This window comes from Dipodomys merriami, unplaced genomic scaffold, assembly GCF_024711535.1.
Source record: "Dipodomys merriami isolate MVZ:Mamm:240054 unplaced genomic scaffold, mDipMer1.0.p SCAF_102, whole genome shotgun sequence".
NCBI classification, from domain to species: Eukaryota; Metazoa; Chordata; class Mammalia; order Rodentia; family Heteromyidae; genus Dipodomys; species Dipodomys merriami.
The window spans coordinates 3,774,989-3,802,491 of record NW_027202294.1 but is presented as its reverse complement, the minus strand read 5'-3'; the positions used below and the strand labels follow the sequence as shown (position 1 = coordinate 3,802,491).

At 45.7% G+C, this 27,503-nt stretch overlaps 1 protein-coding gene across 11 annotated transcripts; it reads right to left on the bottom strand.

The window, feature by feature from the left end:
• On the bottom strand, positions 1-27,233 carry Sec31b (SEC31 homolog B, COPII coat complex component). Of its 11 annotated transcripts, none has more exons than XM_069995278.1 (28): positions 27,117-27,233; positions 26,257-26,410; positions 25,190-25,282; positions 24,437-24,559; positions 24,035-24,158; positions 19,299-19,494; positions 18,999-19,094; positions 17,645-17,785; positions 16,877-17,019; positions 15,373-15,472; positions 15,075-15,236; positions 14,417-14,551; positions 13,164-13,394; positions 10,397-10,471; positions 10,045-10,143; positions 9,592-9,691; positions 8,323-8,501; positions 7,945-8,071; positions 7,315-7,460; positions 6,534-6,707; positions 5,862-6,017; positions 4,342-4,525; positions 3,180-3,491; positions 2,821-2,879; positions 2,413-2,544; positions 2,053-2,172; positions 1,564-1,635; positions 1-1,087 (listed from the first exon to the last, which is right to left on the bottom strand). In XM_069995278.1, the coding sequence occupies exons 4-28, from the start codon at positions 24,513-24,515 to the stop codon at positions 908-910; spliced, it is 3,522 nt and encodes a 1,173-aa protein (XP_069851379.1). In that variant the 5' UTR covers positions 24,516-24,559; positions 25,190-25,282; positions 26,257-26,410; positions 27,117-27,233; the 3' UTR covers positions 1-907. The 11 variants fall into 11 exon arrangements, with proteins under 11 accessions (XP_069851379.1, XP_069851360.1, XP_069851314.1 ...); XM_069995259.1 differs by having other exon boundaries at positions 17,645-17,788; positions 24,437-24,523; XM_069995213.1 differs by having other exon boundaries at positions 17,645-17,788; positions 27,117-27,232.
• Positions 27,234-27,503: the final 270 nt, after the last annotated feature.

Genomic DNA, 27,503 nt, shown 5'->3' with positions numbered 1-27,503 from the left:
AAGAAAACAAATCAAAGCAGCTTTATTGCAGTATTAAGTACATCCATATATCAAAGGCAGAGTTGAACCATGAAATGCAACCAGAGAAGGCAGCCCTGAGATGGGTGATAGCTGAGAAGGAGAAATTATTCCAGGATGGGAATTTAAAAAAAAAAATCACAGAATGGAGAGACTGAGGCCTTGGGCTGGGCTCAAACCTAGGTGGAATCAGGGGCAGTTCCGTGAAGACTGTGGTCCCCCTGTTTTTATCTCGTAGTTCAAGACAGTTCCCAGCAAAAGGCAATGCACCCCTTCTATCTGTTCTCTAGCCTAGCCCAACCTGAGTAAAGCAGACACAGAAAAGTTCCACTTCAAACAGGCCAATGTTCTCTGTTGGTTCTGCTAAGCACCCAACCCTCCATGACTTGCTCAAAGGCTGAACAGCCAGCTTACTCTCAGTCCTTGGGGCTATGGATGAATATAGACCTGGAAATATGTAGTCAGAGGCCTGAGAAGATAAGGACCAGGAGTATAAGTCCCAGAAAGGAAAAACAGGAAACCCACAAAGTGGGTCACAGAAGAGGTAGACATGACCCTAACCCTGTTCGTCCTCCCTGAAGCTTCTAGAACAGAATTGTTTCTTGGGGAGAAGACATGCTAGCGCAGGTCTTGTCACTGGACTGTATGCAGGGAAGTAGGACCTGGCTCTACACCCTGCCTACCAGGGTGCATAGAGCCCAATGTTGCAAGGCATAAAAGGGGTAAGTTCAGGCACTCAGCTGGTTTGGAGTCCACCACATCACATACCTGGCAGCTAGGGACGAGGGAGTTGGAGAAACAAATACAATCTGTTGAAAAACCCCCCTTTTCTGCAAGGAGGAGTGAAGCAATGGCAGCAGTGGCATCCTGGGAGGAGAGGCTGCCTGGCTTAGCCCTGCAGCTTCTGCGCGATGCTGAGGACGGCCTTCAGGACAGGCATGAAGCTGGACACCTCGCTGAAGCTACTGCAGCTCACCACATGGGCATGCACTGCAAGGCCCTGTGCAAAATTTCCTGCATCCACACATCGGGCAACTTCATGGAGCCCAGCCAGGACAGGGGGTGAGAGCTGTGGAGGGGTTGACCCTTAGGTTAGTAAGCCCCTAGCCGAGCCCCTAGCCTGGCAGCCTGGAAAGGATAACAGGACTGAAGTGCCATAGCCTGGTCCAGAGGAGGTGTATATTTTGGGGGGTAGGGGAGGTCAGGGAGATGTATGGAAAGAAGAGACACTGGGCTTCCTTTGTCCACTGGTGGTGGTAAGGAGGCACAGGCAAGAGAGCACAGCCAGACACCGGTGGCTCACGCCTGTAATTCTAGCTATTCAGGAGACTGAGATCTGAGGATCACAGTTCAAAGCCAGCTGGGGCAGGAAAGTCCATGATCTCCAATTAACCACCAGAAAACCGGAAGTGGTGCTGTGGCTCAAGCAGTGCAACACTAGCCTTGAGCTGAAGAGCTCAGGGACAGTGCCCAGGCCCAGAGCCCAGAGTTCAAGCCCCATGACCAAAAAAAAAAAAAAAAAAAAGAGCACAGCTAGGTACTTACTGTCCCCTCACAGAGCTTCTCATAGAGATACTCTAGACGTTGGGCTGCCTCCTCCAACTTCCTTTTTGTCTTCTGCAGGAGAGAAATAGATTCTGATCCACTCCTAAGTCTAATACTATTGGGGACTATAAAGAACCACAGTATATAAAAGCTAGAATGGCTCCATATTTCTTCATTTCAGAGGAGGAAGTGGAGGTCTACACATGGTAAGGGACTTGCTCAAGCTGACACAGCCAGAGAATGAACTGGTAGTTTTCCTTATCTCTGGTTTTACCCTCCCTCCAGTACTTCCTGCTGCCTGTAAGTCTCCATGTGCTTTGATCCCCCTATTAGGAGCTGAATCTCAGACTAGACTCCAAGTCCCTCCTCTACTCTGCAAGACATCAAAGAAGTATAGCACACAGTCAGCCTAACTAGGAACAGTGAGGGAACTGGTCTACACCTGAAGCCAAGTGTTGAGAAGGGCATTAGGGGAGAACTTAAACTTACTAAGTCAGTTGCAGATAGGGAACAGCGCTGGAGAAGTGCCTCAAAGCTGACCTTCAAGGACTGATGCTCTGGAGGCAGCTCCTTCCTTTCCATCTCTTTAGAAGGCTGCTGTTGAAGTTGCTAGTAAAGGAGCAAGGAGAAAGGAAAGACAGGCAAGCTGCCCTCATGGTTCCCCTAAGATCTAGCCCTCAGAAACCCAGGGTCATACTCTTCCCTTTAGAACAGAGCAAAGAGGTCCTATTATAGTAAGGACATCTTCAGTTCTGCTGCTACCTGAGGAATTAGCCAAGCTACCACTCTTCTACACCCAAGCAAGGATGGAAGGTTTCCCAGTGGGGAGGAACATGTCTTCCCTGTTACCTGTAGGTTACGTTCTCCTGGAGCTCCAGGGGGAGCATGACTTACACTGGAGACAGCAGGCTGTTTTGGCTCATGGCCAATGCTCATAACTGGAGCAGTAATAGGTGCCAGAGGCATAAATGTCTCTGGCAGCTAAAGAGAAAAAAGGGACATGAGTCTAAACAGAGAGATGCCATAGGACCTGATTTGGGGAGTGATAGACAAAGGATATAGGAGAGTGAGTGGGAAGCTGGGAAATGGAAAGAGTAGGGAATGTGGATAGGCAGGAAAGAGGGCAACACTGAGGGTAAAGACTGATTGCAAGAACAAGGACAATGTGGGAAGGCTAAGGATAGGGCTGGACTCTGTAAGTAGGTAGGAAGCGAATCCTAGGGAATTAAGGGAGTGAGTAGAGAAAGATGCACTCACCGTTCTCCTCTGGAGGTTTCCCCTGGGGCCTGGAGCAACCTGCCGGGAATCTTGAGGTCCTATAAAATAAAGACAGGGATTTTTAGGGGTATGGTCAGGAACATTAGAAATGCTTGGTCTAAGGGCTAGTGGCATGGCTCAGTAGTATCATAGAAGCCCAGCAAACATAAGGTTTAAACACTAGTACCATCAAAATAAAATAAAATTTAAATAAACACACAAATGCTTGATCTTAAGTCTGGTTCAGTTATACCTTCCTATGCAGATGAGCCAAACTCCTAGCTGACACTCCAACCCACAGGGAAGGGAAGAATGTGAGGTACTAACCACAAGAGGGAAGTCATAGAAGGAAGACTTACCTGGACAAGGAGTCCAGATGCCAGCATTTGGGAGGGTACTAGAGGGTGGAGCATCTGGCCCTCCAGGAGGATAAGTCATTGGGAAACAAGGAGAAAGGGCTGGGGCCTGGGAACTCAGAGGTCTGGGACCTGGTGGTCCCATAGGAGGTAGAGGAAGTAATCTAGGAGGTTCATGTAGGAAGGTAGAACCACGCTGCATGACCTCTGAGGATTCCATGGGTGGAGGAAGACTAGAAAGAGGCCACATTCCAGGCAATCCCATAGGGTTTGGAACTTGAGCCTTTTGTCCTATCAGCTGTGGCTGAGATAAAGCTGAAGTAGAAAAGAAATGGGTTATTTGCCACCATAGAATTTGAGAGAGCTTCAGAACTCATCAAGGAGGAATAAGTCAGCAATGACAGAAGAAAGCCAGGTGTACTGGCACACCCCAGTATATCAGCTACGTGGAATCTGAAGAAGGGAGGATTCCTTGAATCCAGGTGTTCCAGACAAATCTGGGCAACATAGTAAAACATTACCTCAAAAAAAAAAAACCCTCAACTGTTAATAGTAATGAGTAATTAATAATGTGTATAGAGAGTTATAATTTAGAAAGTACTTTAAACTATATTCCTATTTGTCCCTCAAAATAATCCTATAGGACCAAAATGATCAACAGAAGTATTTTAATATACTGCAAAAAGGCTCAAAGCCTTCCAGCTATGAGAGAACATGAGGGATTCAATAAGGGATAGTATTAGGAATTCAGACTTAAACTTCCAAGTTATTTTCTTTAAAAAAAAAAACAAAACAAAACCAAAAAACTCAGCCAGGTGCAGTGGCTCATGCCTGTAATCCTAGCTACTCAGGAGACTGAGATCTGAGGATCAAGTTCAAAGTCAGCCCAGGCAGAAAAGTCCATGAGACTCTTATCTCTAATAAACCACCAGAAAACTGGAAGTGGTGCTGTGGCTCAAGTGGTAGAGCGCTCACCTTGAGCTGAAGAGCTGAAGGACAGCACCTAGGCACAGGGTTCAAGCCCCACGACCAACCCTCGACACCCCCCTCCCAAAAAAAACAACCCTTTTCTTTCTAGACATGAACAGATGGATTTAGGAGGCAGTATGTCTATCTTTCTGGAGATCTTTATGCTACACAGAGAGATCTTCACTCAATCACTCACCAGGCCTTACCCCAGGGCATAAAGGCAAGGGCTGGGCTGCCTGGAGTGCAGGTGCCCCAGGAGCCCTGGAGTAACTAATCGTTTGTGTCATGGAGCCCTGAAAAGGGCTAGGATGGGAAGGTGGCAAAGGCATCACTAGTGAGGGCTGAGTTATGGCCCTTGGCCTTGGAGAGGAAGATGAGATCTGTAAAGAGAAAGAGGGTCAGCTCTTAGAAAACAAGTAACTGAAGTAAGTAACTGAACTAAGAGTAACAATATAGAAAATTAATGAAACAAAAACTATTGAAAAGAGACAATAAAATTGATTCATTTTTGTAAAAACTGGTCATGATAAAAAGAGAGGGCCGAGGATGTAGATTGGAGACACAGCACATGCCTAGTAAGTGACTGGTTTGGGGTTAGATCAATGCTGGGGGAAAAAAAAGATAAAAAGGGAGAAGACGTTAGGTATCAATGCTAGAGATGCAAGAGGGATATTACAGTAGACTTTGAAACCGCTAAAACAATACCAGGAAATAATGTCAGTTACTAAATTCAGTAAGTTAGAAATGGGAGCAATTCCTCAAATCCACAAACTTCCAAATGAAAGATAAACAATATTCCTATATCCACTAGAGAAATTGAATTTGTATTAAAAAGCTCACTCCAAGCTGGGAGCCAGTGGCTCACATCTGTAATCCTAGCTAATCAGGAGGTTGAGATCTGAGGATCACAGTTCAAACCCCCCTGGGCAGGAAAGTCCATTGAGATTCAAGTGGCAGAGAGCAAGCTTTGAGGGAAAAAAAATAAGTTTAAGGACAGCACTCAGACTCTGAGTTTAAGCCTCAAACCTGCACATACACACAAAAGGGCATCCCAAGCCTAAATAGCCTAAGCGTTTTCATTGGAAAAATCAAAATTCAATGAATTATCAAAATTTAAAAATCTCTTCTAGAAAATAGAATGAGCATTTCCTAATTCATTTTATGAAACCACTATTATCCAAATACCAACACTGCACAAAGATAGCTCAAAATAAAACCACAGACTAATATTTCTCATGAACATAGATACAAAACTCCTTGACAAATTTTTAACAAATCAAACCCAACAATGTGTATAATAATAATAATGTAATAATATTATAATAATATGTTTAAAATAATATTCCAAGTTGGGTGCTAGTGGCTCAAACCTGTAATCCTAGCTCTTTAGGAGGCTGATATCTGGAGGATGGTGGCTTGAGGCCAACCTGGGCAAAAAGTCCATGAAACTCCATCTCCCAAATAACTGGCAAAAATCTAGGCTGGAGGCATGGCTCAAGTGACAGAGTACCAGATGAGCAAGCAAACTGAACAAGCATGAGACCCTGTGTTCAAGCCCCAGCACCACCTAGTGATAATAATAATAATAATCTACAACCAAAAGGGGTTTATTCCTGGACATGCGGGGCTGATCTAATATAATTTAAAATAAACCACTATAATCCACCATATCAGGAAGATGCAGAATAAAAATCAAATAAATTAACAACGTTTTACCTGGGCAGGCTGGGATCCCAGTCTATAAGATGTCTCTTTAGCATGGGGGGTAACTCCAACAACAACCCGGGAGAAGGGGAAAGGAGGAGCCTGTTGGCCCAAGACAGCTGAACCTTGAGCATGAAAAAGCCGATCTCTCAGCTGTTGAAATGATGGCTATAAAAGTGGTAGTAAGAGATGTTAAGTAAATTAAAACAAGAAACTATCTTCTAAAAGCCTGGCCTCTTTTAGCAAACTTCAGATGATTCTCTATAACTTCAGATGGTCCTCTATACCTTAGCCACCTTAGACTCAGAGTTCCCTAATCCTTGCCCAATACCTGCATACCTCCCTCCTGGCTGTTCTTTCTGCTTGGAATGTCCTACATGTGCTGATAAAATACTTCTCGAAGGTCCAGCTCAGCTTGTCTGGGCCACTGGAAAGCCTCTCTTGACTTCTCCAACAAACTCAGGGTCTTCCCTGAAATACCACAGTTCTTAGTATAAGTTTCTGTTACAGCTCTGCAAATTACTGACACCTGATCTCTCTCCATAGATTGTGAGCTGTTTGAGGATCATCATCCTATTTATCCTATGAGCTTCAGCATTAACACAGTGTCTGAAACACTGAAGTGCTCAGCCCATGTTAAATGATGGAACAAAATGATTTGCTTTTTCACTTGGCCCCAATTACCTGAGCACAGTCACTGGGTAGGAAGCTCATAGCAGTAGACAGGCTGCCCTGAGCTGCAAGGAGGTTGGCATACTGGGTGATCCTGTATGTTGTGGTAGGACCTGGGGTCTCCCTGCCAGGACCCTGCAGTAGCTCCAAGCTTCTTCTAAGGACCATCACTTTCTCCATCAGGTCCTATAGAGAAAATGGTGAGGGTGGCAACCTGTTGAAGGTATGTCCTGCTCTCTCAGTGCAGGTGGCTCATCAAGAAATATTCTACTATGGATAGAGAGGGAAGGCACCTTGCGGCTTCCCAGGTGAGTGCAGGAGGCCATGTTGTATTAGAGAGGTAACACAGAAGGGCCACTTGGCCTCAGTTCCCAAGAGGTTAAGGTTGGGCTCAAATGGACCCACCAGTATGTTCAATTCATGCATATATCTACCATCTCTTTTGGCTTTCTTTACCATTTCTACTAGAATATCATCAAGCACACTCATACTAACTCTTCCATGCAAGACTTTTGTCTCCTACCTTCATGTACACCCACAGAGCACAACTGAAATCCACCGAATGCTTCACAGAAACTAATAAAAAATCCACACTCAAACTACATAATCAAACTATAATGTGAAAGCAGCTACTGCTCAGTCTCCTTGGAGGAAAGGGATGGTATTTCGCCCTGGAAGAAGACTCCAGACACTGAGGGGCTTTTGTTCTTGGATAGGACCTTGGTTCCCACCTTACCAGGACACCCGACCATTAGCCTCCCCTAAGAGCAGCCAGAACCCTGTGAAGAAGTACCTGCAGAGCCATGGGGGATGTGGCCTGGGAGGAGTTTACACAGCACTCTACCAGCCGCTCCACATTCCCTGAGCACACGTAGCAGAGTCTGGCCTCAGAGGTTAGTGCCCTGCTGCCCTCCTGCTCCATGCGAGTTCCCAGCATGTCTGTGGAGAGATGCAAACTTCATGGGTGGATTTAATAATGAGGCTAAACTTGACTTACAGTGAAGGCCCAAATTCTTGCATCAAGAAGTGACATGTAGGGGCTGGGAAGGTGGCTCAGTTGAGTGCTTGCCTTGCATGCATGAGGCCCTGGGTTCGATTTCTCAGCACCCATAAGAAAAAGCTGGAAGTGGTGCTGTGGCTCTAGTGGCTCTAGTGGTAGGGCACTAGCCTTGAGCTGAAGAGCTGAGGGACAGCACCCAGGCCCAGAGTTCAGGCCCCACAACCCACCAAAAAAAAAAAAAGTGCCGTGGCAGTGAGACAGAAGTTAACGGTCCCTACTGGAAGCTGGGGCATGAATTCTAGTCCTTGCCTCCAGGCTGAGCCTGACGTCAGTACAGGCAGCAGGCCCAGCCTCCCAGAGGTCAAGCTGCCTCTCAGCTTCCTCCTTGCTGGAGCCACACCCAAACACTAGAGCCACACCTACCACAGAGCTCCGGAAATTTCTCTTGCCCTGAGTATGTCAGTAGCAAGGCCAATGCCTCTCTCCAGTTCTTCAGACTACAGGCACATACCAGATCCTTCCAATTCTTCTGCACAACACAGGCGAGAAGCTGTAATGGGCAGAGAAGGAAGGAAGCCCTCAGCCATCCTTGCAGCACAGGCAGCAGGAGTCACACACAGGGACGTGTTAATAAAGCCTTCCAGGAGCAGGCCACTTGAAGAGGGCGAGCAGCGAGGCGGATGGTTAGAGTAGAAAGATAGAGGCAGACAGATCATTAGACACTAGTCCCAAGATGTGGGCTTCTACCTGACAAGGTCCAAGTAATTGCCTCCCTTTTTCACCCGCCTGATTAGCAGTTACCGGAGAGATTTTGGTTCTCCTCTTGGTGAAGTAGCGCTCCTGTGTCCGCTTCAGCAAATCTGTACCCCCAGCCTGGGCCAGTATGATAGCTTCAGCAAAGCACTCCTCCTTCAGACACAGCTCCACAGCAGGGCCCAGTTCCCCAAGCAGCAGAGCCTGGCTTAAGAGTCCATCGGTGTCTGCAGGCAGAGGCATCATCTAGCTTCCAAATTAGCCTGTTATCCTGCTCTCACTTCCTGTCCCTGCAGAGCCAATCAATGGCTCACTCCCTCTGTCTCCATATCACATGGCTTGCTTTGCTCCAAAAACTCTGAAGCTTCATTTCCTGAATAGCAAAATGGATTGGGATGCCCCGGGAATAACAAGGTCCAGTAGTACCTCTCTAAAGACAGGACTCAAAACCAGGGAGGACCTCATGTGGTATATATATCACAGGTGTGGCATGTGCTCGCTCGACAGGGCGGGGCAACTGTCCCTTTAGTAAGGATTGGAAAACAGACCTTGGTAGAAGACCTTCCAAAGAAGGACTCATCCTGAGTCATTAACTCCCATTTCTTTTTTTTGGGGGGGGGGGAGTCCAGTCGTGGGGCCTGAACTCTGGGCCTGGGCACTGTCCCTCAGCTCTTTAGCTCAAGGCTAGCGCTCTATCACTTAAGCCACAGCGCCATTTCCGGCTTTTTTTTCTTTTTGCTTATGTGGTGCTGAGGAATCGAACCCAGGGCCTCATGCATGCAAGGCAAATACTCTATCACTGAGCCACCTTCCCAGCCATTCTTGTATGAGGAGCAAGAAATATTTCTCTTTCTTCTCCATGTTCCTCTACTTTAGCCCTGTTATACTAAAATAAATCCTTCAAAACAAACAAAAGATCCAATGCATGAAAATCTACAACCAAAAGAGCTCTAACTGGTAAGAGACCCACCACTATTTAAGAAGATGGGAGGAGCTGGTGCCGGTGGCTCGCGCCTGTAATCCTAACTACTCAGGAGGCTGAGATCTGAGGATCATGGTTCAAAGCCAGTCCGGACAGGAAAGTCCGTGAAACTCTTATCTCCAATAAACCACCAGAAAATCAGAAGTGGCACTGTAGCTCAAGTGGTAAAGCCCTAGCCTTGAGCTGAAGACCTGAGGGACAGCGCTCAGGCCCAGGGTTCAAGGCCCACGACTGACAAAAAAAAAAAAGGAGGGAGGCAGAAAAAAAGGGACTGGGCCACAAGTCTAGGCCTATCTGCTCCCAAGCAGAGTTTCTCTCCCTCAGGTCCCAGGTACCTTCTGTGATGGGGATCTCCCATGGAGTCATGCTCTGAGGGACTAGCTCATCAAAAAAGGCTGAAGAAGCAGAAACTTCATCTGTGGTATGTTTGGAGGCCTATAGAAGGAAGGACAAATGTGACGATGTATGAAATGAATACCAAATAAAGAGAGCATGCTTAGTCGCCCTCTCTGAGAACTCTACTGTTTGGTCCTTAGTGGGTAATACTAAAAGAATACCCAGTAAGGTTTAAGGAAAGTCCTAGTTATGGTTCAGGGACAGTTATGTTCACTCTTAGCCCAAAAGCTGATAGGCCCTGTGTCTTACTTTGGTTCCAAATAGTGAGTAATTTGAAGATTTCTGCAGAAGTTAATCATTTACTAAGAGCAAAGCAAAGAGCTAGCAAGGAGAAGATGCTCTAAAGACAGGCTCCTATGCTACCCTAGGTCCAGTTGACTAGGCTACCATACCTGACTGCCGAAGGCAGGTCGTCTGGTACTGTTGAGGTAATCTCCTTCAGGCTGAAGGCTCTCTCCTGACCCTACATTATTCTTCAGCCACATGCCCACCTGCAAAAAGTCTAATGAGTACCTCTCTTCCCACAGTAAAGTCAAACAAGCCTTAGGCTTTCCTCCCACTTCCATGCCCCAACATCTGGACTCTAAGATCCCTCGTCCCTTTTATTGGGAACAAGCCTAACTCCAGAAGGTAAAAATACTCATTTATGAATTAAGTCCAGGAAGAAGTGTTCTAAGATTTCTTCAAGCAGAATTCTCTTATTTTCCATAATATAGCTATCTTTCAGATGTGAAAAGCACATACCTTCTTCTGAAGCTCATCTTTATCGTATCCTAACAGCTTTAGGAATTTCGCTTTGGAGTCACGCTGTAAGGTCACCTAAAGAATCAGAGAATATACAAGAGTCTCCATTAAATGAATGTGAATGACCCTCATCTTTACACTGTGGTGGATATCTGTGCCAGTATACTCTTCAATACAGTTCTGTGTACTAGCATTATCCTGCTGAGGGCAGGATAATTTTTTTTCTCTTTTTTTTTCCTCTGGCCTATGGGTAGTCTTAGCATATCCCTTTACCACTTTCGGTAAGAGTCTGACCTTCAATTGACCTCCTACCTCTGTTACCCTGGTAAGATGGTAAGAGTAAAATGTCAACTGTTTTGAGGCAATGGGGTGTGTGTGTGTGTGTGTGTGTGTGTGTGTGTGTGTGTGTGTGTGTGTGTGTGTGTGTGTGTGTGTGTGTGTGTGTGTGTGTGTGTGTGTGTGTGTGTGTGTGTGTGTGTGTGTGTGTGTGTGTGTGTGTGTGTGTGTGTGTGTGTGTGTGTGTGTGTGTGTGTGTGTGTGTGACACTAGCACTGACGCTTGAACTCTAGGCCTTGAGGCTTTTTCACTCACCAGTGGTGTTCTATCATTTGAGCCACACCTCCACTTTCACACTTTCAGCTTTTTTTTTTTTTTGTGAAAATACCGTACAGAGGGGTTACAATTACATGGGCAAGGTAATTTTTGTTGGTTAATTGGAGATAAGAGTCTCTTGGACTTTCTTGCTAGCCTGTCTTCAAACTGAGATTCTCAGATCTCAGCCTACTGAATAGCTTGCTTGTGATTGGCAAATTGCAGTTGTCCTGGAGCTATGTAAATTACAAATAACTGGTTGGGTGCCATGTTCAGGGCTTCTCTGGTTGTAGTGACTTTTGTTATTGAACAGTTCCCTTGCAGGGACATGGAAAGCAAATGATGCTTTGGGACTGTTGGCTCCTGTGATCAAGAGGCTTCTAGCCAGGGCAGCTTGCCCATCTCATGTCCTTGCATCTGAGAAGCCTTTGAAGAGCTGAGGAAGGGCAATGAATTGCTGCAAGGGATGCTGAAAGGACTTCCATGGAGTCTTGCTGATGCTACCTTGAGGACAAGCTGTGGTCCCTGTCCCCTATCCATCTGAGGACACTGATGACAAGAATGACCTATGTAGTTTTGTGAGTCTAAATAGTCAAGTCTAGTGTAGTTGAGAAGATTCCTAGCAGAGGTTTCCTGGAGACAGTAAACAAAGTCAGCTTCCTATTCAGTGTCCCAAGACTTCCTGAAGTTCCTTTCATATGGGTCAGCTGGCCTTGGCCATTCATTATTCCACGTGAAACATGAACTCTGACCACAGTTTTTCTCATAGTGTCTTTGGGCTGGCTCCTCTTACTATGCTCTTCCTTGGGAAATGTTCCACCATATTCAGCTTTAGAAACCTTCACAGAGGGTACAGGTGGTTCATGCCAATAATCTTAGCTATTCAGGAGGCTGAGATCTGAGGATCATAGTTCAAAGCCAGCCTGGGCAGGAAAGTCTACAAAAACACTTATCTCAAATCAACAGCAAAAAGCTGGAAATGGAGCTGTAGCTCAAGTGATAGAATACCAGCCTTGAACAAAAAACTCTAAGGGACAGTGATGCAGAGAGAGAGAGACAGAGACAGACACAGAGCAAGCAAGCAAGAAACCATCATGGGGCCAGTTGCCAGTGGCTCATGCCTATATTCCTAGCTACTCAGGTGGCTAAGATCAGAGTATCTTAGTTTGAAGCCAGCTGGAGCAGGAAAATATGAGACATTCTTATCTCCAATTAATTAGCTTTTTACTAAAAAGCTGAAAGTGGAGGTACTGATCAAAGTGATACACCATCAAGTTTATGCAAAGGCCTGGCATTCAAGCTCCAGTACTACTGGCACAAAAAATAAGAAGGAACGAAGGAACGAAGGAAGGAAGGAAGGAAGGAACAGAGGGAGGGAGGGAGGGAAGGAGGAAGGGAGAATACAGTCACCAAAGGCTGACTTCCTGATCAATCCTTCTATTTTCTTTCCCACTCCTCAGCTTATATCCTATTTATATCAAAAATATCATTTCTTAAAAGATCTTCCCAGACCATTTCAAATTCTTTTGTCTCCTAATGTGTACCTTCATAAATCTATACTATATTTGAAGCACATGGCTTTCTTTTGCATTTTTCTTTATAATTCCCAAAGTTATACAGTCTTTCCACCACCTGACCAGTCAGTTTCTTTCCTTTCTTCTTTTAGATCTCTCATTTGCTCACTTTCTTTAGCAGATGTAGCACTCCAACTTGACACTATGTTAGAACTGGAATGGAATCTCTGCCTCCAGAATATAATGGCACCTGAACCCTGGGACAACAAAGATTTACCTTGGGTTACCTGAAACAAACTCAAAGCGTTTTTTTATAATCATGTGCCCTTCTAACTAATCTTCCTTCCCTTCTTTCTCTCTCCTTCTTTTTTCTTCCTATCACCTATCTATCCTCTGGCATGATACTATGAAATCCTTTACTTTGGCTCTGATATCAGCAATAGGGATTAATGAAAAATAACTTCTCTTGTACTCCCATCTTCACAAGTGGCCTCCAACCTTCTGGTAGAACGTGAAGATTCTGTGTCAAAAGACACAGGAAAAACCAATATGGCTTAGTTAGGCCTTTTATAATCTGGGTTACAGTGTGGCTGTGTACCTCCTGGAACTGACAGGCATTAGAGTTCTGAGCTTTCAGGAAACATCTCTGAACAGCCTCCTACCTTCAGGAACTCCCAGAGCATCTTTTCACTTGGCAGTGAAGCTTGCTGACTCTTGTCCTTACAATAATTCAAGAGATTTCCGGATCCCAAGGCCTCCTGCAGCTCAGCTGACTTCATCAGGAATTCAGATTCTGTGGTGACTTGACTCAAGAAGACAAGGCGGGAGCAAGGCTGTGTCACCTGCTGGACAGGGGTGCTGGGAAGACCAAAGGTAACCAGCTTCCCCCCAAACTGGTGAGAAAAGGTAAGAAGAATAAAAGTTATCCTCAAGCCAAGAGCTAATACCAAGTCAAGATCACAGGGAAGGCTATAAATCGGTCAGGACTAGGATAGGAACTCAGTAAAAAGAGAATTCCTGGAGGTGGAATAGGACACTAAATTAAGTACTAAATGTGTTCCATATCCAAACCAGTCCTGCATTCTTAGTGTCACTAAGTTAACTTAAAATGTCACTACATAGGACTCATTTTCTCCTTTCCTGTTCTGGTACCACCAGTCTTCCAGCACCTCGCCTAAACAAGGTATATTATCATAATCTATACCCAGTATAGTTATATCTTCTCTCTTCTAGCTCAAAGTCTCTCATATTGAGCCCCTCCACCCCATTTTGTGCTAGCACAACTCGATTACTAGGACAGTTGGCTAGCCTTCATTAGTTTCCCTCCTCTATCCCCTTCTATTCCACCTATTGCTTCACCAAACCTGTTCCTACTTAGGAGCTTTCACAGGTCACTGCAAGGTGCTTACACGCCTCTGCCTGAATTGCACTAAACCCCACAAAATCAGAGCCAAGCCTATTTCCCCAGATGCTCTTCCTCTTCGCTCATTTAAGTGATTATATCATATTCTTAAATATCCAGTATACTCCTGTTTCTATGCCTTTACCCACAAAACCAATGGGTTTTCAGGCTCAAAGTCTTTGAACAGAGGAATGACAGAATAATATTGACTTCTTTCTTTGTATTCCTTGCAACTCTCCAGATATGTGAGGGTTAGAGACATCTCAGGTAAAATCTCAGGATGCTACAAACAAGAGTTCTAAAGCAATTTCTTTTAGACAGCTCCAGCATAGCAAGCAGGGTAAAGAGTGACGGCATCAAAAGAAAGTCTGGAATCACTGACAGCTTGGGAGATGCAATGAGACCTCACCTGAGACAGAGGTGGTGAGAATAATCCTGAAGTAAGGAGCAGGTCCTTACTAAGCACATGAGAGGCTCCCATATCCAACCACACCATAAACCCATGGCACTTACAGCAAATGAAACACCTGCTGGCCTTCTGATCCATTTGGGAGGCTTTTTTAGGGGAGGTGGCAATGATGCCTGAGCCACTTGCTCTGGCACCTGCAGTGGTGGAAGGGGCTGTCCTTTGCTGAAAGAAGAGGAGATCTGGGCAGAAACAACACCTGCATCACAAACCTGATTAGTCAAGAACTCCACCTACAAATTCCATTTTAAGAGGGATCCTTGAGACATCCAGTTTAATCTATAAATGCAAGACTGCCACTTTTCAGGAGATGAGGATGGGACCGAGGGTGAGAGGGGGATTTCCATGCAGGAAGCTCTTGGGAAGCCTACTACATTGGCAGCCTAAGTGTGATACAAAATGAATCTACAACTGAGGGGGGAGATAAAAGACAATCGATATTGCTGAGAGAATGGTTCCAGCGTGGAGGTCTAATGTCCCTGAAATACTACATAGAACATCCAGTAACAGGAGGCAAAGGTCTCCTTCTATTTGTGGCAGAAACTGACATCAGAAAGATGGACACAGGAGCACTGGGTACAGCCCTCCAATTCCCCGTGTTTAGTCTCTCTTCAACAGCCCCCATTTCTTCCCAGGTCACATAGGCTTCTCTTACCCCCATACATAGTCCCTTCCCTGGAGCACTTCCCACCAAGCCCCTCAAACCTTGTCAGCCTGTCCCATGTGCTGGACTTCCCAGCTCCTCCCCATCACAGAATACAAACTGATCCAGCCATCGAAGGAGGCAGCAGAGAATGCTGGAGGGTTCCGAGGACACCACTGCACATCAAAGCACCAGCTGCTGTCTGTGGGTAGTGTATATACCACCTATCATGTAGAACATAACTGTGAGGGATCATACAGCTCTGGAACCCTGAATTAGGCGAGGCCACCTGAAATATGCAGCTGGGACCCCACCACCATCTCATCTCCATCCAGGTATACCCACAAAAGGGCCACCTACCTCACTGCTCCCCAGGTTCCAGCAGAAGATCTGGCTGTCCTTGGCACTACTAAGCAGCAGCTCGGAGTCAGCTTGGTTCCATGACATTGATAAGATCCCTCTAAAAGAGAAACACCTATTACGAGGAAGCTGGCCTCTCAGCTAAATCTCAGCCCTATAAAATGAGTGGTCATATTTCATTTCACAAGTGAGAAAAAGGAGGCTTTGAAAAAATGAAAATCCCTTTCAGATACCTGCATAGCCACAATACAAGCCAAACCCCAGAGGCTGGGAATTGTGTGCTGCTCTTCTTGCCCTCCAGAGATCACTGCTAAATGGCCTGCTTTTCACCAATCAGAGTAGAAGTATGTAAAAGTATGAATCACACAGACACCTATCCTCCTGGTGCTTTCAGAACAGAAGAATAAACACTGAGGACCTAACCTTCAAAGTCCCTAAGAATGTATGAAGGTCTTTCAGCTAGAAAGAACAGGTGGTGGAACCACTTCCTCTGCTGAGGGTCGAAGGACTACAGCTTCCAGGGCAGATCTGTTCATGAAGAGGTAGTAACCAAGCTGCTTTAATTAATGGGAAGTCTTGGAGGAAGCTACCTTATCACAAAGGGAAATGAATATTATCCTCAGATCTGATGCTAGGAAAACTCCTAGCAGTACTGGTATACTTTGACTCAAAGGACCACATGTTAAAGGCTTGGTCCCCAGAGAGGTGTTTACTAGAATGCAGCAAAATCTTTAAGCAGTAGGACCTAGTTATTGGTCACTCAGAGCACACTTCCTCCTTTCTTTTGCTCCCTGGCCAGAAGGTTAACCATTTTCTTCTGCCCTGTATTGTGCCATGATTTGCTGCCTTAATACAGGTTCAAAAGCAACGGGGCTAATAAATCATGAACTGACATCTCCAAAACTGTGAACTAAAATAAACCACTTTAATTTTATATATTGTTTTTTGTGCCAGTCCTGGGGTTTGAACTCAGGGCCTGGGTGCTGTCCCTGAGCTTTTCTGCTCAGGCTAGCACTCTACAACTGTGAGCCACAGTTCCACGTCCAGTTTTCAGGTGGTTAAATGAAATAAGAGTCTCACAGACTTTCCTGTCTGGGATGGCTTCGAACTGCAATCCTTAGAGCTCAGCTTCCTGAGTAGCTAGGATTACAGACATGAGTCAACTGTGCCCAGCTAACCTTTTTATTTTTAGAAATTGATCATGTCACTAGTTATAATAGTGATGGAAAGCTAATACAGAGACTAGAAATTGGTTCAAATGTTTTTCATTACCCCACCCCCAACTCCCATCCCCAGAAGTTACATGGACTTGGCAGGCTCTTCTCCATAACCTTAGGGTCTAAAGGAACGTCTGTCTCTTGGTTAGGGCTGGAGCTAGCGCTCACTCTACAATGATTTTGAAGCCAGAGAGGATGTTTGGTAGCTAAAGTGAGATGTCAGTTGCTTCGAGGTCAGTTGTGCCCTGCAAGCTCCCAGAAGACGTGGGCTGTATTTAAGATGCTACCTGCTGTGGTTCTCTAGCACTTTCAGAGGTGAAGAAGCAAAGCGCAAATCCCACAACTGAATCACTGGGAGTCGGTCATCTTCTGAGCACAGCACTAATTGGGTGGCTATGTCTGGGTGCCAGGCCAGGCAGGAGCAATTCATCTGTGAATAAAACAGGTCACACTGAATAATGTAATCTGATTCTCTGATTATGAACTTTTGTTTCTCAGTAGGAATGGAACCACTCTGAAGGTACTTTTTGTGTCTCTTCTGTATTGAGAATACCATAGCTATCAGGGAATAAGTGATAGCCATAAATAGGTAAGCTTCCAGATCAGCTCTATTTAGCTTCCCTTAGCTTCCCCCCCACCCCCGTCCCCGCTAGTCCTGGGGCTTGAACTCAGTGCCTGGTGCCATCCCTGAGCCTCTTTGTGCTCAAGGTTAGTGCACTACAACTTGAGCCATAGCACCACTTGTGGCTTTTTCTGAGTAGTTTATTGGAGATAAGAGTCTCACAGACTTTTCTGTCTGGGCTGACTTGGAACCACAAACCTCAGATCTCAGCCTCCTGAGTAGCTAGGATTACAGGCATGAGCCACCTTCGCCTGGCAGCTTTTACTCTTAATAGGAAATCTGCTAAGGGACCGAATCCACATGTCTAACACTCAAATGTGGATTCCTGGCCTCGGATTCCACAGCCATTCATTTTCCTTCCAGAAGCCTCAGCAGCTTGTCATCAGAGAGAAGCCAGGGCCCAACACCCTGAGCTCTGGCCTCCACCACTCACCTTGCTGCTGTGATCACTGACTTTAATGATAGGCTCGTTCTTCCTGAGATCCCATACAATTGCCTTGCCACTGGGGTGAGCAGAAGACAGAATGTGCTGGACTTGGTGGTTCCAAGCAAGTGCCTTGATGTCTTCTGAGGGCTGCTGAGTTAGGATAGCAAGGAAGAACAATTTGTCACTCCCTGGACCAAGTGGCACTTGCCCTTCCACTGCTCCCAACTACCCACAGCAAACCCATGAGGCTCAATAGTCCCAGGAAGGGAGCCAGGAGTTAAATTTTCACAGGGAGATCATTTGGCATATTGGTGTAGAAGTGAGGGAGGTGTGTGTGTGTGTGTGTGCACGCGCATGTGTGAACGTGTGCACGTGTATGTCTAAGAGAGAGACAGAGAGAGAAACATCTGGACTCAAGTGTAGGGACTCAACTTGCACTAAAAACAGCCCTCTTGGGGGGTGGGGGGTGGGGGATGGAAAGGGATGGGAAGGGGATACAAAAGAGGAGGCACCAATGCTTGATAAGAAATGTACTCATTATCTTGCCCATGTAATTGTAACCCCTCTATATGATATTTTCACAATAAAAAAATAATAATAAAATAAAATAAAAATAGCCCTCTTGTCTAGGACAAAGAGAGAAGGAAAAGAGAAGGAAAGTGAAGGAGAAAAAAAAAAGTTTGAATACCCAAGACTCCCAGAAAGAGGAATGAGGCAGAAACAGAAAACAGTGCTACCTTCAGGGCATACAGTGCTGAAATCCATACTTACCTCATGATAATATGAGCATAAGACAGAGAAACGCCAGGAAGTATAAAAGATGGGACCAGTCACAGACTGACAGAGAGGCATAGAAATAAGATGCACCAGATCTCAAGTACGTATGAGAGCCACAGATGGAGACAAGGCTGACCCACCCCACCAAAAGGACAATAGTATGTCAAAGGTCTTTCTTTCACTTCATCTCCACTGTTCTGGACGTGTCCAACTCACACAACCTATAGTGTTATGTCACTCCTACTCCTTTCTCAGTGTCTTTTGCTCCCAATTGCCAACCACTCCGCACATACACCCTTCATCCTCCTTCCAGAAGCTCTCTGAACAGCTGTCTGCTCCACAGACAGCAAAACTCCCAGTCCCACCCTCCATCCCAGCTCTTCTCTAGCAGGGAGCATGTTAATCTGTGGGGTTTTATTGCCCTCCAGTGGTAAAGACTGAGATCTCTTGTGCTCTGGCTGGTTGCAGAATTCAAGACTTAACCTGAGACAGCTGCCCAACAGGTTACAGCAACCCCAGGTCAGCCTCCTCACCTGTGACTTGGATCCTGGGGTCATTGGCAACCCCAGGTCAGCCTCCTCACCTGTGACTTGGATCCTGGGGTCATTGGAACACTCAGGTTATTCAAATCCCAAATGAAGATTTCAGAATCACTAGCTCCTGAGGCTAGGAGGTTGCCCTGTGTGAATAAAAGGCATTTGGAAGTGTGCTATCCCAGAAACAGAAGAGCAGGAAAGGGAGGAGACCCGCATTTGGGATAGTTAAAGTTTCCCATTACAACCTCAAAAGGGTTCAGAATTTCAGCCTGGAGGTATAAGCAAATGCTTCTATTTAGATCTGCTGCTCCATGGCTTGGCTATATTTGATTAACGGAAATTAGTACCTGGAAAGGGTTAAAGTCGAGAGCCCTGACAGCCCCTGTGTGCTTCTGTCTCTGGGCAATCACAGGTTCCTTTCCCGAAGACAGGATGTGGGTCACATTGTATAGAGTAAGCATGCCATTGTCCCCGCCGCCTGCAATAACCCCAGAGCTTTCCAGAAGCCCATTGCCAAAGCTCCCCCAGATCAGCTTGTGAAACCTACAAAGAGGAAGAACTGGTATCAGCACCAACTTCTGTCCATGTCTGCATGCAAAGGGCGTCTTTGTCAGGCTCTGCCACTATGCTGGCACCCTCACCCTCAGACAGGATCTGCCTAGCACCTTCATTGCCCAGAAAAGGAATGTCTCCTTTGCCTGGTTCTGACTGTCCTCTGGGAAAAAAAATATTCCATCTGTGTTACACGAGAATCCAGGAAGCCCCTTGCCTCTATCTTATATGAATATTTGTTTGTTTTAAGAAGATATTAAAGCCAGGCATAGTGGCTCAAGCCTTAGGAGGTAGAGATCAGGAGACTGTAGTTGGAGGCCAACCTGGGCAGAAAACATAGTGAGATTCTATCTTGTCCAATGGCTAGGTGCATCAGTGTGCACCTGTCATCCAAGAGACACTGGGAAGCATAAAATAAGAGGATTCCAGTCTAGGCTATCCCAGGAATAAAGCAAGACCCTACCTTGAAAGTAACCAACCCCAAAAGGGAGTTGGCAGGGTGGTTTAAGTACCTGCCTAGCAAATGTGAGGTCCTGAAAGAAATTGAATCCTATGAGCACTCTATTAGGTGATTTACATGTACAAGCTGGCTTCCAGTTCAGCACTCCGTAGGTATTATTATTATCCCCATTTTCAACTAAAGAAACAGGCTTAAAGAAATTGTTAAACTGCTGTTCACACAACTAGAAGTTCAATCTTATTTTATAGCTAGAAAATAGCAGAGTCTAGATTCATATTATTCTAAAGCTTGAGTCACAACATCAAAAAATACTTCCTCTCATTGTGAGAAGACCAAGACTCTCTTGTGCCTGATTCAAAGCAGCCTCCATGAGAAAGGCCAATTGCTGTCCTTTCCTCCTTCAAATTGGAAGTGAGGAAAAAAAAACTTGAGGCCTTCCCTATGCTTGGACTTTTCCATGTGTCTGGCTCACTGCAGCTGTCGTGAGCAATGGGCCAGCCATACAAACATGGAAGCATGAAATGCTAGGTGCATTAGCACCAAGGAAATACTTTCTGGCTTTCTGGGAATACGTCCAAAAAGACAGTGCCAGTCAAAAGAAATGGATGTGCCCTGGATCCTCTGTCAACAAGTATGGGCCCCCTGAAAAGCCCCTTGGGAAGCCTGGCAGCGCATCTACCTCCTACTCTACAGTGGCTAGCCAACAACATTTTCACAGTTCTTCAGATAAGCCAGATTTCCACACAAAGTGATGTCACAAAACCTTTAGATGCAATGCAATATTTCCACACTCTGGGAATAGTGGGCAAAGAATGGAGTGGTATGATAGGACAGAAACTTCCTTGCCAGGCATTCATACAGAGCCAACCTGACAAGTTGCAAACCAAGCTCTAGTTCAGGCTGGGCCAACATCTAAAGCAGACCAGCAGAATGGACACAACAGTAGCTCTGGTGCTACCTTCAAGCAGAGGTTTAGGTAGGCAGGAGCACTGATCTTCATGTAAAAGAAGAAGGTATATTGGCTCAAATGGCTGGCATGTCACCCAGGGACTAAAGCAGCCAGAGATGCCAATTAACAGATCATACAGGAGATACAGTGTATGGCTAGTGCAAATACTCACACAGGCTTGCAGATATTTCAGTATGGTCAGAGCACATGACATCCAGATCAAAGTAAAATGACCTAAGCCCTTAAAAGTCTCCATAGGGTTAGAGAGGTGTTACTTCAAGGAGCAAACTGCATAACCTAGAGTGTGACAAAATAGGTTTCTTTTTATATGCACAAAAAGTTTATTTGTGCTGTTACCTGCCTTGCAGGAGGACATGTTAGTCAAGTTAAGCAAGGAAGGAGACTATCACTCAGTGGGCTCAAGGAGTGTCAATCATCTCTGCCCTCCAGTGGACAGGAAATGAGATAGTCATGGGGGGAGAGGAGTAGCAGGGAGAAAATATGAGAAAATGGTGATAAATTGATATAGCTAAGTAAAGGTCACAATTGTTTATTATACTCTTCTATAATTTTCCTATAAGTTTGATTTTTTTTTTTTTTGGGTCCGGTCATGGGGCCTGAACTCTGGGCCTGGGCGTTGTCCCTCAGCTCTTCAGCTCAAGGCTAACGCTCTTCCACTTGAGCCACAGCGCCACTTCCGGCTTTTTTCTTTATGTGGTGCTGAGGAATCGAACCCAGGGCCTCAGGCATGCAAGGCAAGTGCTCTACCACTGAGCCACCTTCCCAGCCCCTAAGTTTGATTTTTTTTAATATAGTTAACAAACAAAAATGATAGAATATCTTGAAAATAGGAAATGAGAGGCACAGGGAGGAGGGACCTCTTTTTGTTGATGAGACAGAATCTCATTATCGCTCAGCCTCTCACATGCTGAGATTGTAGGTATATACTACCATCCCAACTAGGAAGGGGTGAATTTTTAAAAAACATGAGAATAGAGCTGGGAAGGTGGCTCATTGGTAGAGTGCTTGCCTTGCATGTATGAGGCGCTGGGTTTGATTCCTCAGCACCCATAAGCAGAAAAAGCTGAAAGTGGCTCTGTGGCTCTAGTGGCAGAGCACTAGCCTTGAGCTGAAGAGCTGAGGGACAGCGCCCAGGTCCAGAGTTCAGGCCCCACGACAAACAAACAAAAAACAAAACAAAACATGAGAATATAGGTGGAATTCTCTGCTAACACACTAATGGCAATGATAACAATAATGACAGCTAGACTAGAAATTACATAGCATTTCAGAATGATGGGTAGTATCTAAGGGACATACAGGTTCATTGATTCCCACCAGACCTCATAGAGCAGAATGTCCAGAAGTACATCATCACATTTGTAATAGAAACTCCCAAGTGATTACAAGTATCCAGGGCTGGAAGCACTGCACTATGTATATCAAACTGCATACTGGCTTAGAGAAAGAAGGGAAGACAATGAATTTCAAAAAAATAGAACAAGGCTGGGAAGGTAGCTCGGTGGTAGAGCGCTTGCCTTGCATGCCTGAGGCCCTGGGTTCGATTCCTCAGCACCACATAAGCAAAAAAAAAGAAAAAAGCTGGAAGTGGTGCTGTGGTTCAAGTGGTAGAGCGCTAGCCTTGAGCTGAAGAGCTGAGGGACAGCACCCAGGCCCAGAGTTCTGGCCCCACGACCAGACCAAAAAAAAAAAAAAAAAGAATTAGCTCATTCCTTTCAAGGTCCTTTCTGATATGCTTACAGAAAGCCTAAGAATATCCCATTAAAATTATGGACAGATCCTCAAATGCCCATTTCTCAAAGATACAGGCACAGGAAATATGAAAGATGTGAACACTGCACAGCAAAGGATACTATCATAAAGAGATGCAGGAGCTCAGGGTGAACATTAAGAGACCTTTCATTATTAGGGCAAACAACACAAAAACAGAAGAGGGTCTTCTGCCTGAATATTTAACTAAACTCTTACAGAGACCAAGAAATGCACAAAGGGTTCATCAATGATCAGTTGGAAGACTGCCTTCTAGACCAGTAATCTCTAAGGTAAGGTGGGCAAAATAATTCACCGGGCTATAGAAAAAAATATGTATATGTATATAAAATCTAAAAGTATATAAAACATAGATTATTAATAGTATAGTAATACACGCTTGTTATTTATATTGAATATAATTTGACCATGATACATTTATACATTTTTTTCTGATAGTACAAAAAGTTACAAACCATTGCTTCTGACTGTAAGCTCTACCTTTTCCAAACCTCTAAGGAACAGAGAAAGTTTGGTGTGGTGGCTTACACCCTAATGCTACTCAGAGGGTTGAGGTGGGAAGATGATCAGTTCAAGGCCAGCCTGGTCAACCTATCTATACCAAATTCTAAAAAGAAAATCAGCGGGATAAAAGAAAAAAGGTAAGCTTTAGACACAGATAAGTCTAGACTTAAATTCTAGCTTCTGAGTTTCTCATACTTCCTAGGTAAAATGGAAATACTGATACTTATCAATAGAGTAATTTAGAAGAATGAGTATAGTATAGACGGCTCCCAGTATACTAAGTATGTGCTCAGTGAATGATAGTACTTTGTTTATCAGGCCTTCAAGACCTCCTTCATTGTAACCTCTTCTACCAACCAATTAGGAGAAGAATGAATGATCTTTCCTCATTGCTGTTACACAATATCACCCATGAAGTGAGCATCCAATCAGCACCTAATAACAATGAGGAGAGCACCTTTCACTCTCCTCCTTGTTGGCAGACAAGTGTGATATTGTGTAATTCTGTTATCTTCACAAATGCCAAGGGAGGAAGGGTTTAAAAACAACCCCAAGTACATGGAGTTCTAGGCTTGTGTGAAGCGTGGTTATCACATGCTTTCTGCCTGCTGCTGCTGCTGAAGATGATAACCAGGAAGGTGGAGGGTGGGCTATTTGTTTTTAAATCCTTTTGCAAAGTATGCCCAAGATTAACTTTTTCTCAGAAAAGCTACCTTTTCCCCCCACTGTGGCCTTATAATCCCTGAGATGTATTCACTACTCCCAGGATTCCTCATCAGTGTCTGGGTCAAGATCTTCCCTGCACACTCATTTGTAGTGCAGAGTACCTGTTTGAAGAAGAAAGGACTCCTTTGTGTTTCAAGTGCAGAGAAGGGTCCCTGAAATCAACCTCAAAGATCTCCAATGTGCCATGGGTGCTAAAGGAGGCATCGAGCTGCTGGGCAGATGTTCCTAGGCATAAGAAAAGGTAGAATATAAGCAGCAATAGTTATAGATGTAAGGAACAAATGGGTTAGGGAATGCTCCATAGAGTAGATGTGCCTGGCCTTGAGCCTTAGTCCATGGTGGCTGCCAGGTACCCTAAACCACCTACTATCTCCCTTGCTTATATTGTGAGCCATCTCACCTAGCTAAAGATTTCTCTGATCTCATTCACAAAAGAATTCTAGATGCTGTGTCTCCCCTCAACCTATATACTTCCAGGGTTCTAGTCCACAGGATCATCTTACCTGTGGCCAGATACACAGGATACTGGCTGGCTGGGCTCCACACTTGGACAGCTGGCTGCTCAAGTTCCTTCAGCTTCATGGTCAATCCTGTAGGTGGCAGGAAACTAACATGGCCTTGGCCCACTGAAAATAGAAACTAGTAAGCATAAGAGCCAGATCCAGGGAACATCCAGAAACACGAGATCTTGTTTCTCTCCAACATGAGATGGGGCAATTCAGGGCAACACAGGGTGACTTAATGAACTGTAAAAGTAAAGACAGTCCAGTTACCCTATTACTGGAATCTAATTTTTTAAAAGTTCACTCTTTAGACCTGGGCTCCGGTGGCTCACGCCTGTAATCCTATCTACTCAGGAGGCTGAGATCTGAGGGTCGAGGTTCAAAGCCAGCCCGGGGAAGGAAAGTCTGTGAGACTCTGATCTCCAATAAAACACCAGAAAACCGGAAATGGCACTGAGCTGAAGAGCTGAGGAACAGTGCCCAGGCCCAGAGTTCAAGAACCATGACAAAAAAAAAAAAAGGTCTCTTTCTCCACAAAGTTGTTCTTCATGTCAATTGTTTTTCATCTACTACTTCTAATCACCTAGTTGTTCAGCCCAGAAACCTGAAAATTATCCTTGATCCCTCCTTCTCCTTTACTGTTTCTAATACATCATTTTGGCTCCCTTTTTTATGTTTACCTCCGAAATGGTAGTCTGTCTACTTTCTATGCCCAAAGCTCCCAGCCTATTGGAAGATACCATCATTGCTCACCTGGATTACTGCAGTAGTCTTTAACTAGTTGTCTCCTTGATACTCATGGAATCCCCCAAATCCTTCTCTACATCATATAGCAGGAGTGAACTTCTAAAACAAGATAATAAGAATTTGGAAACTCCATTCATAAACTCTTTCTATAATCTATTATACACTGACAGTAAAATTCTAGTCCTGGGGCTGAGAAGGTAGCTCAGTGGTAGAGTGCTTGCCTCACATGCATGAGGCTCTGGGTTCTATTCCTCAGCACCACATAAGCAGAAAAAGCCAGAAGTGGTGCCATGGCTCAATGGTAGAGAGCTAGCCTTGGGCTGAAGAGCTCAGGGACAGTGCCCAGGCCCAGAGTTCAGGCCCCACGACCGACAAAAAATAAAAATAAATAAAAGAAATTCTAGTCCTTAGTTACCACTTTATCTTTTACTACTTTTCCCTTTAATATGTGTGCTCCAGTCATCTTAACCTTTATTCATTTTATGACCTTTTCCTATACTAGAGCCTTCGCAGGTGCTTTTCCCTGTATTCTCAATTCTCTTCCCTTTGCTCTTTCCATGACAAGGTCTTTATTATATCTTTCCCAGTTCAGCGGCTAACTTCTTCAGACCCACCCAATCAAATACAGCCCTAATCTTTTTCTTTTTAGAAATGTATACTTATTCGCATTACATTGTCCAACTCCATAAGAGCCAGCACCGTGTCTAATTTGTTTCTCCATGTTATGCAAGTGCAAAGACTAAAGGCTGACAAATAGTAAGTGTTTGATAGATATGTGCTGAGTAAGTAGGCACTCACTTTAACTCTGTGGTTTCCAATCTAATTCTAATATATATTCTAAGCCCTATCTCAACAGGCTAACAAAGGAGCAGAAAGGCTTTTTTTTTAAAGTGAAGGCCGCTGGCATGGCTCAAGTAGTAGAGTGTTCAGCTAGTAATCGTGAGGTTCTGAGTTCAAATCCTACACACACACACACACACACACACACACACACACACACACACACACACACACACACACCTTAAAAAAAAGGAAACTTTGGACCTACTGGGCCAGTCAGGGGAGTGTCTCACCTATAAAAACAGGATGTAGTATTATTTCATCTCTTATATACTTTCCAGTTTGGAGGCTGCCGGGGTTCTCTAAATGAAGTTCTATCAGGTAGGTGTCCTCCGAACAGCTGCACGCTGTACAGTAGTATAGTTGTCACCGGTGCCACCTGCTGGTCTTAATCATTTTCACATTTCTGGGGCAAGATCTAATATCCAAAGTAAGACCTGGCTAACAATGGTGGGTTTAGGGTGCACATCTCATTTACTTCTCTCGATAAAGTCCACTCAACTGCTAGCTCCCTTATACAGAAGACAACTGGCTAGGCCAAGCTGTGAATGCCAGTACGCATCAAGATCCCATACTTTGAACCATTAGACTAAACTCCAGAAAGTGTTTAACTCGCTGACCGTTCAGGAAGTGGGAAAACGGGCTTTTAATCCGCTTTGTTCAAGGCCGCCCTGGGGTGGGGCGAGGCCGGGCGGCGGCGGGTGGGATGGAGGCGGGAGGCTAGGACCACTCCACCCAGGGCCTAGCACACCCGCAGCGCAGGGCAGAGCCGGAACCCCCGGGCGCGGTGACTGGGAGGGGGGTTCGGGGCCAGCCCAGGCACCAGGAGGACGGGAAGGTGCGGGCACCGCGCTTCCCAAGAAGACGCTCGTGGGGCGCTTGCTGCCGGGCGCCGGGACCGAGGGGCGCCCGAGCCCTACCTGACACTGCGCGGTGGGCGCCGCCGAGAGGCGCAAGGGCCGAACCCGAGGGGACCGGACCCCGGGGCACCGGCCCGGGTCTCGGCCTCGAGAGAGCTCCCGCCGGCGGCGCCTCGGGTTCCCCGCAAGGTCCCGGCGCTCCGGGAACCCCAGGCCAGCGAGGGGAAACCCACCTGTAAGGAGGGCCGGGTCAGGGGTCAGGTCCTCTCAAAGCGAAGGGCTTTAGGGTTCAGCCAGCGCTGTGGACGGCGCCTGCCGAGGGCCAAAAGTAGTCCGGCTCCGGCCAGGCCGCCACGCGCCACCCGCACGCTGAGCCGAGCCGAGCCTGGTGCTGCGAATCTCTGTGAAAGCGCCGGGCTCCGCTGACCGTCGCGCCTCCCTGCCTGCGCGGTGACCGCGCAGGGCTCCCGCTGCAGGTCAGATCCTACACTGGTAAATTCTGCTCTGTTCAATTTGAGCCAGCCTCGGGACAAGCCTATGAAAAGAGAACATGCTAACTCAATTCATTAGCTAATTAAAGCTCCAGAAGACCGGATGGACACTAGCTCCGGGGGCTCTCA

Excerpts from the sequence above, each read along its gene's own strand:
- Sec31b (XM_069995259.1), bottom strand. The coding sequence starts at position 24,515 with ATGAAGCTGAAGGAACTTGAGCAGCCAGCTGTCCAAGTGTGGAGCCCA. Across the intron at positions 19,495-24,034 it reads GTCCTTTCTTCTTCAAACAG|GTTTCACAAGCTGATCTGGG; the intron begins GTACTCTGCACT and ends TCCTCTTTGTAG. Across the intron at positions 17,789-18,998 it reads CCCCAGGATCCAAGTCACAG|CAGCCCTCAGAAGACATCAA; the intron begins GTGAGGAGGCTG and ends ATCCTAACTCAG.